This window comes from Artibeus jamaicensis, unplaced genomic scaffold (genome assembly GCF_021234435.1).
Source record: "Artibeus jamaicensis isolate MK-2021 breed Jamaican fruit bat unplaced genomic scaffold, CSHL_Jam_final contig_786, whole genome shotgun sequence".
NCBI classification, from domain to species: Eukaryota; Metazoa; Chordata; class Mammalia; order Chiroptera; family Phyllostomidae; genus Artibeus; species Artibeus jamaicensis.
In genome coordinates this window covers 3,509,550-3,527,205 of record NW_026521971.1, presented here as the reverse complement: position 1 = coordinate 3,527,205, position 17,656 = coordinate 3,509,550, and the positions used below count along the sequence as shown (strand labels likewise).

Genomic DNA, 17,656 nt, shown 5'->3' with positions numbered 1-17,656 from the left:
CTGGGAGAGCAGAGAGGGCTGCCATTGCTCCCTCTCTGACCCTGCCCCCACATACAGTGTCACAAACCAGCTACCTGGGTGGCCCCACCCTGGTGAACACTTAAGGCACCTCTCCTAAAAATTAACAGGCCCAAACAGATCAAAACATGGCTCAAGAAGAACTCAGGGCCCCAGAGCCCATAAATCTAAGCGACAAAGAAATTGCCAACCTCTCAGAGGCACAATTCAAAACACTGGTGATCAGGATGCTCACAGAACTGGTTGATTTTAGCCACAAATTAGAGGAACATATGAAGGCTAAACTAATTGAAATGAAGGGAAATACACAGGAAACTAATAGTGATGGAAAAGAAACTGAGACTCAAATCAAGGGAGCAGACCAGAAGGAAGGAAAAAATGACCAAACAGAAAAATATGAAGAAACAAGAATTCAAAAAAATGAGGAGAGGCTTAGGAACCTCCAGGACATCTTTAAATGCTCCAACATCTGAATTATAGGGATACCAGAAGAGGAAGAGAAACAGCCACGAAACTTATTTGAACAAATAATTAAGGAGAACTTCCCCAATCTGGCAAAGGAAATAGACTTCCAGGAAATCCAGGAAGCTCAGAGTCCCAAAGAAGTTGTGCCCAAGAAGGAACACACCAAGGCACATCATCATTACATTAGCCAAGATTAAAATGAAGGAGAAAATCCTAGAAGCAGCAAGAGATAAGGGGACAGTCACCTACAAAGGAGTTCCCATCAGACTGTCAGCTGATTTCTCAAAAGAGACCTTACAGGCAAGAAAGGGCTGGAAAGTATTCCAAGTCATGAAATCCAAAGACCTACATCCAAGATTGCTCTATCCAGCAAAGCTTTCATTTAGAATGGAAGGGCAGATAAAGTGCTTCTCAGATAAGATCAAATTCAAGGAGTTCATCATCACCAAGCCCTTATTCTATGAAATGTTAAAGGGACTTACCTAAGAAAAAGAAGATAAAAAAGATGAACAGTGAAAGGACAGCAAACTTAGTTAATAAGAACCACACCTAAAACAAAAACAAACTGAGAGGACAGCTAGATCAGGAGCCGAACCATAGAAATGAAGATCACATGGAGGGTTAGCAACAGGGGAGTGGGAGGAGAAGGGGGGAGAAGGTACAGAAAATAAGTAGCATAGACGGTAGGTAGAAAATAGATAGGGAGGAGGGCAAGAATAGTATGGGAAATATAGAATCTAAAGAACTTGAGACATGTGGTCATAAACTAAAGGTGGGGAATGGTGGGGGAGGGGTGTGCAGGGTGGAGGGGAATGAAGGGGGGAATAGAACAAATGTAATGGCATAATCAATAAAATATATATTTAAAAAGTTACAAAAAAAAAAAAAAACCCAAAACACCTTGGGGTAGTTGAGAGATCAAAATACCTTATATGTAATTCTAATTGTACTGTGAGCCCCGGAGTTCTCTAGGCATACTGAGTAAAATAAGTGAACAGGTAGCTTATTTACTGAGTGCAAGAGACTGTTACTAAACAGCACCCCCATAGTTCCACCTATATGAGTAAAAATTTTTAGATCAGCTCTAGAAGTTGATCATATTCAAGGAACTTATTTTGGGGGGTGGGGGTTTGCAGGAAACGGAAAATTTTGGTCTAGTGATTAAGTCAGAGATCTTTATATAGCAAAGACCTGAAAGTGTTCCTATATGTCCACACTGCACACTGAAGAAAAGAGGTAGATTAACGGTGGTCAAGAAAACCTTTCATCGCATAGAAACTAATCTACACACAACTTTCAATCAACTGAAGTATTTTCATAACTTGGGATGAATGTAAGTTCAGTAGAATTTCTAAAACTAAACACAACCCCTTAATATTATGGGATAGTAGAGTTACTGACTAAAAGACCAGACTGCCTGGGTTCAAATCCCAGCTCTATCACTTTCTAGCTAGCTGACCTTGAGCTAGTCACTTAATCTCTTTGTACCTAGTTTGCTCATCTATGATACCTACCTCATAGGATTACTCTGAGTTTGAAATTCAATAAGTGCTTAGAATAGTACCTTGCATAGAGCACTTGTATGTTAGAAGTATTGTTACAAAGTAATTGCACCACCAATGCATTTAAATAGAATCCACCTTCGTATCTAAATAAGTAACTTAAGTTCTAGCCTCTTGCCATACAATTTATAACATTTGTAGAGTTTTAAAGTAAATTCTTTTCATATAACCTTGTAAATTGAAGGTTTACATCTGGTAGTCAACCAAACAGGAATCTCTTCCAAAGCCAAAGGAAAAAAACTGAGGAGTAATTCAGAGAATGTTCCAAAGATTTTTCTCCAATGGGAATGTGACCAGGTCCGAGTTTTACATATGTGTTGCACTTAGGAGTTAAGAGTTGACACCTCACAAAGTAAGATAGATGTATTTCCCTTTATAATTTTCTATCAATACTTGAAATGTTTCCATTTTAAATACAAAAGGAAAACAGATAAAGGATAAAAATAGGTTTTGAAGCAATATTCAAATAAACCATATACACCTACCCTCCAGATTGCCAAATAATAACCTTTAAAGGCACTAATTCTTCCAGTGTTACATTTTGCTGAACGGAAGCTGTAGATATTGCCATCTTACAGTCTTCCAACAGAGAAGATGCTCTTGGCTTACTCAGATAGTGGGAATATGACAAGACACTTGGAAGTACTGAAATAGCTGTTTTAACTACTAGAAAGACTACACAAGTGATTTAACAGAATTTATACTTGTATTTTCCATTTTCTATACTACTTAAAGGCATAGGATAGCTTTGTATTAGCTTTCTACAATACTGTGTTTTAAATTTATCCAGTAAACTAAGATGCAGTACAACTTTTATACAACTTAGGAGATAAAAAAAAAATCTCCACAAGAGAAAGCAACTCAGTAGGCCCTGGTATGAAAACATTTTCCCCAGAATAAACAGATAAGCAATCACATTAAAAGGCAGTTTTCAAATATTTAAATTATACCAAGATTCCTTCCAAATATATGCCTTGTTCAGCCAACAACTAACTCTTATTCATTACTAATAGTGGGGGCATGGATTTTTGGTAAATGTTATGGTTTTACTTTCTTCATTATCGAAAATCTTTTAAAAGTCTTATCAAGCAGCAAAATAAGTTGCATCAGCTCTGCTCATGGTTAAAGGTGCTAACTCCTCACGGTAGAGGTGTGAACTGTGAAGTCACAGAAGGTACATACAGTTCTACACTGGGCAGAGCGGGAAGAAACAGTAACAAGTGGCTTAAGTCAGAGCTGGACAGAACCAAAGCACTTATGTCTATAAAACTGCTCGACTGAAACTAATATAGATGTGTTCAAAATAAAGTTTGAGATTATTACTGATGTTTAGAATCAATTTGAAGAACTTCTTGATAAAATATAAATCTGTTCTTTTGAAAATGGAAATGAATTACCAATTGATAGAGAGCTAGAGACTTATTAACCCATCCTACACAGATAAGGAAATAAGTGACAAAGTCTCTTGCACTGAAGTTATGTATTTTAACAGCTTTACATGTAATATATATAAAAAACTGTAAGTGCTTTTCTCCAATTTAAAAATCTAAAGAATTCAAAAATAAGGCATTCAATATTTGAAAAAAGTACAGATTTACAAAATGTGTATATTCTGTCATGAAAACTCCACACCAACATTATACACTTGGAAAAAAATACAAACAGGATATATTACAAATTTATGTAAGCAATAACTTAGTTCACACCATGCAATAAAAAGTACATTAATCAAGATACACAAGCTTTTGTAGGTTCTAAACTGAAGGACTTTTTTTTCTTTCTGCAGAATCCTTAAAACCTGTGGCACTTAAAATTTGTTAGCCTTTCTACTGAGAGGTAAATTATACACAACAATGATGAAAAAGATTAACAGACCAGTTGTCTATTATGAATCATTCCAGCTTTGTTCAACAATGGCTGAAACTCTTTTCTCATATTCTCGTTTGTTTTCCTGATAAAGTTGTGCTGCCTGGCTATTGGCTGGACTGTTTGGATTGGGCTCATCCAGCAGAGACTAGGAAAGAGGAGAAAAAACAGATATGCAGTTATTCTTTGTATTAACATGGGTCAGCTAATGAGCACAGAACTTACACAAAATGACAGAATTAGTATGTCTTAAATATTTTTAGGTCTAAAAGACCTAAAGCCACTTTTCAGAAATGGCTTGATAACTACAGTTAAGATTTCTGCTGCTAAAGAACTTAAGCTTCTAAAATAAACCATTCTCAAATGCCTTACGACCTCTAATTTCAAATAGACTGGAAAAGAACAATCTTCAGAATACTAACACGTTAAACTAGGAAATAAGCAGTTTGATTCAGTTAACATACGACAATTTGGAAAGTTAATCTTGTTTCCTTTAATCAATAAAATACATCTAGCAGCAAAGCAATAAGAGGGTTATAAAGAATATTTATAAGATGACCCCAATTAAAGCAGGTATAATAGAAGAGCTTTAAAGAGATCACAAACCAAAATGTTACTTCTGCTCCCCTCAAATCCGCATAACTAAAACACAACTATGAACTACTCTGCCAGAGTGGCGCAGAATTTCTTGGAGGAGGCAGCACACTCAATGCTTCTCTGCACTTGACAGTTTCTTGAGGTCCCTCTCTATGGTTTTCTAAGCAACCATCTTCATCTGACCCCAAGATTTCTCATTCTCCTCCACAATCTCTGGCTGTACCTTCATGGTATGAATAACAACACTTCAGCTCTTGCAACATTTACTTACACATGAACAGGAAAGTAATGGTAGATTTGATATAAGGTGGTCACTAATGAAAAAGCAGACCAGTCATCTGAGAATCGTGGGTTTTTGTCTGAGCTCTGCCACTGGTGACCTGGGTGGGTGCTGGGAAGATTTGTTTGCTCACTTGCTCTTTAAATTACACCTAAAGGAGCCAAATGGATCCCATACAGCCTTGAAAAATTATGATGCATCTTAACACACACTCACCTGAATTGACGTTAAAATAGAAGATACATCGTATGTTGGACTCCATCGATTCTGAAGGATATCTAAACATATGCTACCGTCAGCATACACTGCAAAGACAACACTAAAACTGGTTACACATTAATTGTCATATCTGGAAGGTAAGACTCTAAAACAATGCTTGGCACAGACAGAAGTTTTGAACATTAGGCAACAGCTAAACCCCCTTTGTCTCATAGGAAAACCAGTCATAAAACTAAGGTCTCTTATTTTGTACCTTTTCCTCAGGAGGCTGAGTGAGACTAAATTTTTCCAACACACCATACAGCAAATCTGTTTAAATTCCATATTTCTATAAGACTGTCAGCTGATTTCTCAAAAGAAACTTGCAGGCTAGAAGGGATTGGTAAGGAATATTCAAAGCCATGAAAAGCAGGGACCTACAGCCAAGATTGCTCTACCCAGCAAAAATACCATTTAAAATCAAAGGGCAGATAAAGAGTTTCCTAGACAAGGAAAAACTAAAGGAGTTCATTCTTACCAAACCATTATTATATGAAATGTTAAAAGGACTTCTTTAAGAAGATCAAAACTATGAGCAATAAAATGGCAATGAATACATATCTATCAACAACTGAACCTAAAAAACTAAGCAAACAAGAACAGAGACACAATCATGGATACAGAGTGTTTTGATGGTTGCCAGTTGGGAGAGGGATATGGGGGAATGAGTGAAGTGGTAAAGGTATGAAGAAGTATAAATAGGTAGTCACAGAATAGCCATAGGGATGTAAAGTACAGCATAGGAAATGGAGTAGCCAAAGAACTTCTACACACGACCCATGAACAATGGTGTGTGGACTGCCTGAGGCAGTGGGGGATGCTGGATGGAGAGGGTGGCAAAGGGGGAAAAATGAGGACAACTGTAATAACGAAATCAATAAAATATAAATTTTTAAATGAGTAAGAACTTTCGTATTTCTAAACATTTTTTTTTAAATATTTTATTTATTTATCTTTAAAGGGAAAGGGAAGGAGAGAGGGAGAGAAACATCAATGTATGGTTGCCTTTCGTGCATCCCCTGCTGGGAACTGGCCTGCAACCCAGGAATGTGCCCTGACTGGGAATCGAACTGCGATTGTCTGGTTCGCAGGCCCGCGCTCAATCCACTGAGCTACACCAGCCAGGGCTCGTATTTCTAAACATTCTTAAATAAAACTCTTGAAAGTTTCTTCTTAAAAAAAAAAACGAAAAGAGAAAACAATTTCTTCTTTAATGCAGCAATTCTACTCCCAGATACTACTTTAAAAGAAATAATAATAAACATGCGAAGTTTTATTTACACATGTTCACTATAGTACTATTTATAAAAGCTAAAAATTGGAAACTACCTTGTGGTCCATAAAGAGGGGACTGGCTAAATGCCATACTCATATAACCCCAATACCCTTATAGCCACCAGAAATGATCTACATCTACCCTATAGTAACTAATGTAGAAAGACATTCATAATATAGTACCTCAATTCTCCACTTATTTATATAATTCCATTTTTGTAAAGAATTACATATAAATATTTTCATTTGAGGTACATGCAGTTACACAAACATTTGTAAGACTAAATGACAAAAGGTAAGTAGTAGGTATCTGCAGATAGTAGGACTATGAAGGATCTTATTTTATTTTTTCCTTTATTTTGTGATCTGTTTTTGTACTGAGTATGCATTCCTTATAAGGAATGTATAAAAAGAATTTTAAAAATAAAAATTAAATAATATGTTTTAGAAGTCTAACACTTGGGTGGTATTTCCCTCATCTCTTGAACTCATTATGTGAAAATATACTGAACATAATAAATGTTTCTCCATCTACAAGATTATACATCTGTATGACAAATTTCCAGAAGTAGAACTGCTGCTGTGTTGACAAAGGGTGAATGAATGTAAATGTTGCAGATACTGCCAGCTTGTAGAAAGCTTCATGGAGCAGCCAGATCACTTTACATAAAAACAGCAATGCAGTTGGGGGGAACAGGAGGCAAAAATTATACTTAAATACTGTCATTCCACAGGACTCTGTGCTCAGTCCTCCTATTCCTTCTTACCCTTTACATATGCTCTGGGCAATGCTATTCACTCTCGTGGCCTCGATCACGATCCATGTGCTAGGTAGTTCCACTTGTTAGCTTTAGACCAGATTCTAACTCTCAGCTTAAAAAAAGCACAGTCAACTACCACTGTGATCCACAGGGACATCAAATTTAGGAAGCCCAAAGCAAAAATCATCACTCTGTAAATCTCATAAAAGCATAAAATGATTTTAAAGTTTTGAACTAGTAACTATTTTTGAGAAGTAATCACAAAGTAGTAAACAAGAAACCAAACATCTATGGACTGATGAAGAAACAAAATATTCTATATCCATATAATAGATTATCATTCAGGAATAAAAAGGGACTGAAGTACAGATATGTTATAATGTAGATGAACCCTGAAGTTATGCTTGCTAGCTTAAGTTAGTCCCAAAGAACCACATCTATTATATGATTCCATTTACATGAAAACTCCAGAAGAGGCAAATCTATAGAAACAAAATACATTAGTGGTTGCTTTGGGCTGGAGGGGCTGGGAGAAATGGGAAGTGACTGCTAACAAGTGTGGTGTGCACAAAAAGCAACCACATACTGATGTTTCCCTCCCTCTTTCTCCTTCCCCTCTAAAAATAAGTAAAATCTTTTAAAAAAAGAAAAATGTTCATAGTATATAAAAAATTACTTGACATAAAACATACCAATTTTGTGAAGCATTTATTTGAATTTTTAAAAGCTGAATTTTCAGTGACAAATTCTTTTCACCATCTTTCACATTTCTACAAATAAATTACTTCAAAATCAGAAATCATTAAAACAAAACAACTTTATCTCAAATTTGGATCCTGGGTTTAGATTACAAAACCGTGGCTAACACTGGCGTGGAAGCCACGTGTAGAAGTGGGCTCTGGGAGTGAGAAGTGTGGGGTAAGACTGAAGAGTAAGAAAGCAACCCCGCCCCCGATCATTTGCAAAGTCTAATAAATTGCTACTTACCATTTGGATGAAACATTTTGGATAAAAACCTAACAGTTGGCGGTTTATTTGGATATTCTTCAGAAAATTCTATTACTAGTTTAAAAGTACCTAGATAGAAAACAAACCAAAATAATTACAGTAAAGAAAACCATTATTTTAAAACCTTTTCATCAATGATTTCTCAGCCCATACTGGTTTTTGTACCACATAAAAATTACCGTGCATTTTGGGTCAGTACATAAAACATACTAATAATATACTTGTACTTATGTCAAACTGTTAACACCCAGCATTGGTAAGCACTTGGGGAACTAATCTGTCATAGTTTTAAGAGGCAATTTGGTCCTTTTAAGCTACCAGAACTTGAAATGTACATCAGGAGAAATACAGGTAGTTAGGTGACGAGGCTGTGGTTTACAGTCTAGAAGGGGCGAGCCCAGAGGATTCTGTGAGGGGAGACTTTCACACAACATAGCTTATATTGAAGGCATGGTTAATGTGAAAGGTCCCTTCTGTCCCTGACAATCCCTTCACTTCGGGATGTCAGGAATCAGTACACATTAGGGTAACTGCCAATTTTTGCTGGTTATAGACCAACATGGTACATTTTGGTCAGTCTGTATCAGTACTTTCTGGTCAAGAGAAACATACACATTTTTCAAAAATCATCCATTTGCAGCAAAGTAAATCTGTTCATAATGAACAAATAACTCTCAACTCCAAATCCACTCCACAGAAATAACATTATTACTGGTTTTGGGTTTGTGTTTCTAGATGACTTGTGTGTTTAGTCACTATTTAGAGTCCTTTTATTTTGAGGAAACTCACCTCAAAGGTGAGTTGGTTGGAGAGGCCCTCCCTCTAATTCCAACCCCTTGGACGTACTTATTCCTAATGAAGTAAAAATTTTTTTAAAATCTAAAAATAAACAAACCACCCCCCCAAAACAAAAAACCTTAACCTAAATTCTAAGCTTAAATATTTCATATTTATCTTCTTCATTTCACTAGTCATACATTGGGTATACAAATGCTATCTCTTGTTTGGAAATTTGGGATTAGGTAGGCCAAAGATATAAGCAAACTCAAAGGCGATATCTACTTCATATTTTGATATATTAATAGAGGTACTATGAAATATATCGTTAATTGGCAAAGAAAGCCTTACAACTAATTATGCATTTTTAAAGCTTATATTTTAATTTTCTTTAATTACAAAAATGTACCATGTAAAAATTTTAATGTTATTTTAAAACTTTTTTTCATATTGTGTGGTCTCAGATCCCTTGTACACTCTTGTTCAACAATCACCAAGTTTTCAATGTGAAGGCACTTGAATGTGAAGCTGGAAAGAGATACATGTAATAGCATATTTTATGGTATCTCCACAAATAATAAAGGTAATTTCATTTTTAAATATTGGCTCTCGAATAACTGGCTTGCAACAAATCTCTACAAGTTGCCTCCAGCACACCACTGGCCATAACTATCAATATGCACTGTATTAGAAATTATAACCAGAAAATCTTAAAATGTGTATCATTAGTAACTACAGACTCATTACACATTTGCCTAGATAACACTTAATGAAAAAATGTCATCTTCCCCCAAAGTTAGCGAGAAGTGAAGTACTGTTTTACATTTCTGCAAATTTCTTTAATGGCTGCCTTAACAGAAGACAGCTGGATTCTGTTAGCTGCTTCTGCATTCAATCTGTTGCAATATGCTGTTTTGGTTGAGGAACATGAAGAAAATCAGGCATCACACAATTACATAAATGTAAGAGTACTGTATTTTGCCGTGTATAATATGCACATTTTTGCCCAAATTTTTGAGAAATAAGAGTATGCATTATACATGGGTAGAACCTGAAATACTTTGTACCTGTTCTTTTGTTTTATAATTTTTTATTACATAAAATTTCTTGTACCAGAATATGTTCTAAAGTAAATGCTAAAATTCCTTTATAATACAAAAACAAATATCTAAATGTAAATAATTTAATTAAATCATTAAAACAAAAGACTGTTTTCCTGAAAGTTTGGGACAAAAATGTGTGTATGCAATATACACGGGGGTGCATTATACATGGTAAAATATGGTAATTTCATAGCCTTTCCAGATAATTGCAGATTTTTTTGATATTACACCTAAGAACTGATAGGTTTTTTAAAGGTTAGTCACAATGTAAAATCTAAAACCAGAGAATTAAACCTTTTGTATCACTTATATTTGGAAAATATTGGTTCATTGTTACACAAATTTTCCAAATGTCACCATATTCCATTATACACCATCCAAAAAAATCACAATAGGTAATACTACTTACTGACTTCATCAAAGAAATCTTGAAAAGCTGTCATTTAATCAGCAGCAACAAGTACTGTCAGCTGCCTTCCATGACCTAACAGCTCACTTAGGTCATTTTTGAGAGTATGTCTGCCAAGTACTCAAACCTTAAGAACCAGTGTCTCTGTCAAGTCATTCTTTCAAGTAAAAATATCCCACGAAAAACGCAAAAGTTCAAGTTGCAACACAAAAACAACTGCAGAAGTGCTTTTCCTCAAGACAGTCACCATACTCTGGCACACAGGAAGTACTGTATGCGTATGAAAAAGATGTGTACTCAAGGATCAGAATTTAATAAATATTAGTAATTTCCACTTTTCATCAAGACATTTTTAAGTGAAAACTAGCATCTTCTAAATTGCAAAAAGTATGAAGACTACTGGTACCGTTTGGCCACACTGTCTTGATTTGCCCCAAGATACTAAACTGCTTGGGTCTGGTTTTAGTCACTAATGCTTTTGTAGCATCAGTGCAAATGCCAATACAGTGAAGCAAACAATGCCTCTGTATTGCTATGGAGACAGTTTTGATCATGTGAAACCCCTGAAAGGGTCTCAGGGACCCAAGGTGGACCTTATGGATCACCTTGAAAAGATCAGGTATAGAGTAAAAAGCTTAAGTCCTTAAGTGCCTCTCTTTAATTCCTAACTTCAACCTGAAGATAAGTGTGGTACATAACCCTTTAATATACACACACTTGTGCATGTACGTACTTAGTAAAAGCATGATACCGCAACATACATTATTCTGTAATGTTGTCTTGTCCAGTCTACCTTATTCCTTAAGAAGTTTATAATACTGCCCTGATTGGTGTAGCTTGGTTGGGTGTTATCCCACAAAACCAAAGGTCACCAAGGTCGCTGATTTGATTCCTGGTCAGGGCACATGCCTGGGGTTCTGATTCAGTTCCCAGATGGGGCCTGTACACAGGACAGTGTTTCTCTCCCTCCCTCCTTTCCCCTCTCCAAAAATTAATAAATAAACTCCTAAAAAGGGGGGGGTTGCAAAATAGGCCTTTTTAAACAAAAAGTAGTATATAATATGACACAGTCTAGCTCTATCATAATCTGCTGTTTCCTCTACTGGGCATTCAGGTTATCTCCTTAAAAATGGTGCTGCAATCAATCACTATGCAGATATCCTTGCTGCATTAATGCTGAAGCCATTCTGATAATTAAAACAAACCTTTAAAATAAATTTAAAAAATAAAAAATAAAAATGCGCCCTGGCTAGTGTAGCTCAGTGGATTGAGTGTGGGCCAGGAAGCAAAGGGTCTCTGGTTCGATTCCCAATCAGGGCACATGCCTGGGTTGCGGGCCAGATCCCCAGTGGGGGGCGCATGAAAGGCAAGCACACATTGATATTTCTCTCCCTCCTTCTCCTTCCCTTCTCTCTAAAGATAAATAAAATCTTAAAAATAAATAAATAAAATGCTGTAATTAAGGAAAATCTGAGTACCTGGTTAAAATCAATTTGAGAAGCTCCATTATAAATATATATTATAACGAGTTTTCCATTTCCCTGGCTCTTGGTGAAAATACTGAACTTAAGATGCAAAGGGTTATGCAGAATGCTATTTACGGGTGTTGAATGCCAGCTGAATGTGAATCTACTGGCAGCTATGTATATTTAATGACAATTTCAGCTCAACATCTCTACCAATATAGGTAACAAAAAGAGGAAAAAAGCATGATTACCCTCCTGGTGTTTACCTCAGGAACATGTTAGCATGCTACAAGGCCCTGAAATGAAAACTATTCTCAAAATGGACTCTACCAGCTGGGCTTCCAATTTTATAGCCAAATATCAAAGTAACAGAGTAACTGGCAACCGAAGCTAGTCAAGATGATGGGGAAAGCAAGTAATGTGAACTAAAATTCTCAGTAGCAGTATTTAGCTTTAATTTGACCTATTAACAGAAAATAGTTTTAAGTAGATACACTGGTATCACAATTTCCTACTTAAAAAAACCTCTTAATACTAAAGAAAACATAAGAAGAATGACTTACCATCTTCAAAGGGTGTCCCTTCTGGTCTGAAAACAAGAAGAGTTCTGATTAAAAAAGGTTTTCCTTCCTTCATTCTGCTTTTTCCTGATTTTCATGAGTGAAAACTCAAAACAAAGCAGGGGGCTCATTCTGATGATTTGTGGCGTTTTTAAGACACTGGTTTAATATCATCTTAGCCCTAGATTTTCATAGATGTAGGCATGAAAAGTAACTATTTTCTGAATTTTCCTTTTATAAAAATCCATAATTTTAGCACAAAAAATTCAGTTCATAAATAACCATTTTGTAAATGTGTATTCTTACAAGGTCCTATCTTACGTTACAACAGTAAAACGAAAAGCAATATGCTTTAGTTTAAGATAAGTATGACACCAAGACAGAGTATTCTACTTTTCAATGAGCAGTTTCTTGTTCACAACTGGATAGACATGACTGAAGTCATCAAGAAAGCCAGTTTGGTTTTTTTTTTGCTCCGATGATCTTCTTCTTGCCTCCATATGCCCATTTCATCTTCCTGAGCAGCAACACAAAGCTTAATTGTTACTTGCAAGGCATATTCAGGATCCCAAAGCAAGTTAGCCTGAATTTAATATAATTACTTCAGAACAGGAACTATGCTCATTTTCTCACTAGTTTTTAAGGTAGACTCTTTTAACTAATTCAGAGGCAAATCAGAATTGTTCATGAAAGACTAAGGGTCCAGTGCAAAACCCTAGTGTAAAAACAGTGAAAGAAAAAAGATCAAGTCTGAGAAAACCAAAATTAAGGAAATTTTAAGTTAGAAACATTTATGCTATATACAACATGTAAAATGTAAGACTGCTATTCAAAGCCTTTCAGCTACCAGCATTTGTTTGTATTCAGCTTTGTTTCTCTGTGCTTCACAGGTAACCTTTTAAAATGAATTGAACTTATAAGGCTCTCCACTAGCCGCAAAAAAAAAAAAAAAAAAAAAAAGGTCTCCTTTATTGTGGTGACTCTGAGTAACTCTGCAGGTAACTCTGAGGTCTGCCTGTTTCACACTGGCTGTGAAACAGTTTTCATTTAAAGTCTTGCCACAGTAAGATCTCAGTATTTTTTGGTTCCTAGCCTTTTGTAGAAACACTTGCTTGATACAGTTTGTACAAAATTAAAACCCCAAGTCATTTAAAAATCATACACTTTAATACTGAGATGAAAATAAATTTTGTGTAACTGCGACAAGTTAATGGGAGTGTTTTCTATCTTGCAGTTTCTGTAAGGTCTTCATTCCACCCCAACCTTTTTTCCTAGGTGCATATTTTTCCTTAAAGAATCACCACATCTATTAGTTGTTTTATCTCTAAACTCACCCAAATATAACTGCATTCCACTGCATGATGTTGTTTTCAGATGGTGCGCCACTGACACCCACAGGTGGGTCCTCTTGCAATCTAAAAATCCATCGTAGTAATTTTAAAATTTGAACATTTGGGTCACTAAAAAGTCCAAACATAACACCTATAAACTCTATTCTATCTACCTTGAGACATAAACTAAATATACTTCCCAGTTCCTGTACTGAGCTGGAATAAACCATCTGACAAAAAGAAAATGAAAATCGACCAGTTTATAAACTTATCAGATACAGCTCCAAATTGTCTAACTTTCCAAAGGGCTTGGGAGTATCCCTCTTCAAATATCATCAAGGTGAAGGTTATCTTCCGAGAACGAATGTGTACAGGCTGCCCTCAACCATCAATTTTGCTATTGTAATGCAGAGTCTGTGAGCCTTAACCAAGGCTATTTGTGCACAAAGGCCACCAACCCCTCCCCTCAAACAAAAAATTCCTCAGTGTAACCACCACTTACATTCAACTTGGATAAGAAACTAGTTGTAGGCACCCAAGTTTCTTTGTTCCATTTGCTTCAATTAGCAATGACTTTAAAGTAATGGAAGGTTCAATTAGGTTTCCTGTCCCTTCCCATTTTAGAGGCTCTGCACTGACATTACATCTACCTCTCAGATCAGGAGACTCAACACAAAGCTCCCTTCCAACATTTGTCACAAATTCTTGTAACCTGAAGACCCTTGGAAAACTACCATAGGTACCATGTGTCCAATTGGGAATAAAGCTGAGAGAAAGATGTAACACACACACACACACACACAGAATAAAGCAGAGAATAGCAGTTAAGATCAGGTTCTTTTATTATTAGAATTTCACTCGTCCGAATTTCAGATAATCTATAATCTACCGATTTCAAGATTTAGAAAAAGATTTTACACAAAATACGACATCCCCTTTTAAAGACTCACTGAAGAGTAAACGCTACATTTTATCTCTCTCTACATATACAAATACCGTGATTGTCAGGCGGTACAACACTCTGAAATTAATTCACAAACGGTTTTGTTTTTGTTTTGGGGTGTTTTTTTAAGTCAACCTCAAGATTGAGCCGCCCTGAACAGAAGAAGCCTTCCAGGAAGTATGCTGCCCGACACCCACCGAAGGTAGCCAGCTAAGAGAAGTTACGAACAAATTCAATGATACATTGGCCAAAGCCCAAAACAATGGCTTCCGAAGGCCTCACCGACGGTCTGGCCACGGCGAGGCTGCGAGAGACTTCCCGAGCGGCTAATCGAAGTTTTCAGACCAGATACTTTGTCTGCATCGGGACGGGCCCCCTCAGAAAAACCTTGGAAAAACGTGCAGAGGATCGCAGCGCTACGTTTTGTCCCTTTCCCCCGCACCTCCACGGAAAAGGTAAACAACAGAAGAAAGTCACTTCCTCCTCGCCGGCCCCCACACCTCCCCGCCGAATCCCGCAGCGCAGAGGGAGGCCCGGGTGAGCGCCCGCCCAGGAAGACGCTCGGCCAGACCCCGCTGCGGACCGGGCTTCGCGCACCCTGCCCGGGGCTCGCTCTCAGCTGGCCCTGGCAGCCGGCGGCGCGGCCCGGGCCCAGGTCCCTAAGCCAGTTCTCAAGGTCCTCCCGGGCGGACGGGCAGGCGGAATCGGGTTTCGGGGGCCGGGTTAACCACCTCCGGGCCTCGCGCTGCAGACCCCACCCTCCCTCACTACGGGGGGGGGGGGCGTTCGCCCCGACGCTCCCCCTCCGAGCAGACAGCAGGGCAGGAGAACAAAGCTGATTGGCGTAACGAGCGAGGAACGCGCTGCTGCCAGCGTTCGCCTTGCGGGTTCAGGGAGGGGGCACCGCAGGGTGAGGGTCAGGGGTTTGGGGGGCAAGGTTCGACCCTCAGGCAGCTGGCCCAGGTGGGCAGCGGGGAGTCCTTGGAGCCCATAGCCGTCTTTTCACTTCTGAGGTGGATGCATATTGAAATCCCTTCTGTCAGAGGAGTGAGCAAAAAGGATGGGGGAGTGCGAACGGGCGTTAGAACTGGCCTCCGGCCGCTCCCTCGGGGCCCACGGCCGGCCTGGAGGATCGCTAGGGGAAGGTGTCCGGGATCCCCGCCCTGTAGGCCCGTAGCTCTGGGGAGCAACCGTCACCCCAAGCGAAGGGGAAGGGCCTTACCGCTTGAAATCCCGCATAAGCCTCCTCCGGGCGGGGGTCGACATGCTCCACAACTGCCCCGCGGTCCGTCTGAAAGAAAAGAGTCCCGCGCAGCCCCCCCACCCCCCGGCGCAGCGGCCGAATCACTGCGGGTCACCGCCACCGAGGCTGCACAAACAACACTGCAATGACGTCTCCCTCCGCCGCCTCCAGATCCCTCCGCCCTCCGCCAGTACCACACAGTGAAGGGGGAGAAAGATGGGAAGGAACGTATGAGAGCTCCTATGGGGGCCTTGCAGCTAGGCCTTATCTTTTTTATCTTCCTCAAGTAATTGAAAAATTAGTATTCTCTGTGTTCAGACTAGACATTGTGGATTAAGAGACACCGAAACCGAAACATCATCCTGTCTCTCCCCCTTTCACTTACTTAGGTCCAACCGAGTGGGGAAAAGAAGGACGCAAGTGGGGCCAGTGATTTCAGGGAAAGGCGGTGGGATGACGTAAGACCACGTGACCGCTGGCGGCGTTGTCAACAATCCACCCTTGAGGGGGAGGTGGCGAAGTATCTAGAACCACGTGCCTCTGTGACGCGATTAGAACTGGTCCGGTGAGAGCGTCCGCTGGATCTGAGTCCCAACCAGGTAGATGAAACTGATAGTTAGGTAGACTAGACTGAGGACGGGCCAACACCCTTATTAGTTTTCGAAGCATTTGGTGCCAGGAACAGGAAGGGCAATAGAAGTGGAAGAGGTCATAGAAAGCAAAGTTGGTTTTGCTTAAGTCTTTAAAACAGAGCTGAAAATAATTTGGATTTAAACTCCCCTCTGATTGGTTCAAGGCCCTATCAAATCTGGTCATAGGGAAGAAAAAGTGATGAGAACTCCACTTTTTCGAGTGAGGTGTTTAATGCTGAGGCCCCTATGAAGTAAAAACCCCTGATGTGCTTCCTTAGGGGAACCAAATAGCCTGCATGGGCCTTACAATGGGGTTTTCAGGCTTGGAAATTCTGGGCAAATATCAAAGAATGGTGTAGATTGTCCAAGCGATGTTCACACTGCCTAGGAATGACAAAGTTTGTTTTTCCCATGGGTCTGCTCCCGTGTGATGATTTGTGTCAGAATACGTGGGTTTGGCTATGATGGGGTACCGTTGTCTTTGACAAGAAATGTGGGGATGAGATCTCCAGAGAGCAGCATATTGATGGGGGTTGGTTGTCAAAGGAACTGATGTAAGATTCAGATCTGGAGGACATAAAGTCATGAGTGAGGATTCTATAGCTAAGCTGGATAACTCATTCCAGTTCTTCGACACTAGCAAGTTAGGTGCAGTTGCATCAGAAATGCGTGCACGCACACACACACACACACACACACACACACACACAGAGTAGTGGAGGGGTAAATCAGCTGTCTTGCAAAGGACTCTGTACAATTTCATATCTATTAGGATAAATCTTCAGCCCAAAGTAGAATGGGAGGGTAAAATGAGCCTTAGCTTTGCCCCAAGCTGCCTATGGTTAAATGGAACCAGAAAGGATTAAGTTTCCTCCTTTCCTGGTATCTTCTGTGGTTGAAAAATGAGCCACATACTAAACCTTACGAGCACTGGAGGCATGGTGGGCCTTACAATTTCAGAGACCTAAAGTAGTCTCCTAGGATGGTCTGAAATTAAAACCTCCTAAACTAAAAGTGAATCATGGAAGGTAGGTCCTACCCAGGCTTGACTGTTGTCTTTTTTGCATCTATGATAACATTTGGAATGTCAGAATAATCCCCT

The 17,656-nt window shown here is 38.9% G+C and overlaps 1 protein-coding gene across 3 annotated transcripts; it reads right to left on the bottom strand.

Annotated features, from left to right (window-relative positions):
- Positions 1–2,732: 2,732 nt before the first annotated feature.
- UBE2B (ubiquitin conjugating enzyme E2 B) lies at positions 2,733–16,073 on the bottom strand. Of its 3 annotated transcripts, none has more exons than XM_037150864.2 (6): positions 15,902–16,073; positions 13,740–13,820; positions 12,409–12,434; positions 8,070–8,159; positions 5,005–5,066; positions 2,733–4,059 (listed from the first exon to the last, which is right to left on the bottom strand). In XM_037150864.2, exons 1-6 carry the CDS (start codon positions 15,943–15,945, stop codon positions 3,931–3,933), a joined length of 432 nt encoding a protein of 143 aa, XP_037006759.1. In that variant the 5' UTR covers positions 15,946–16,073; the 3' UTR covers positions 2,733–3,930. The 3 variants fall into 3 exon arrangements, with proteins under 3 accessions (XP_037006759.1, XP_037006758.1, XP_037006760.1); XM_037150863.2 differs by having other exon boundaries at positions 5,005–5,093; positions 15,902–16,071; XM_037150865.2 differs by lacking the exon at positions 15,902–16,073 and adding an exon at positions 14,962–15,057 and having other exon boundaries at positions 5,005–5,093.
- Positions 16,074–17,656: the final 1,583 nt, after the last annotated feature.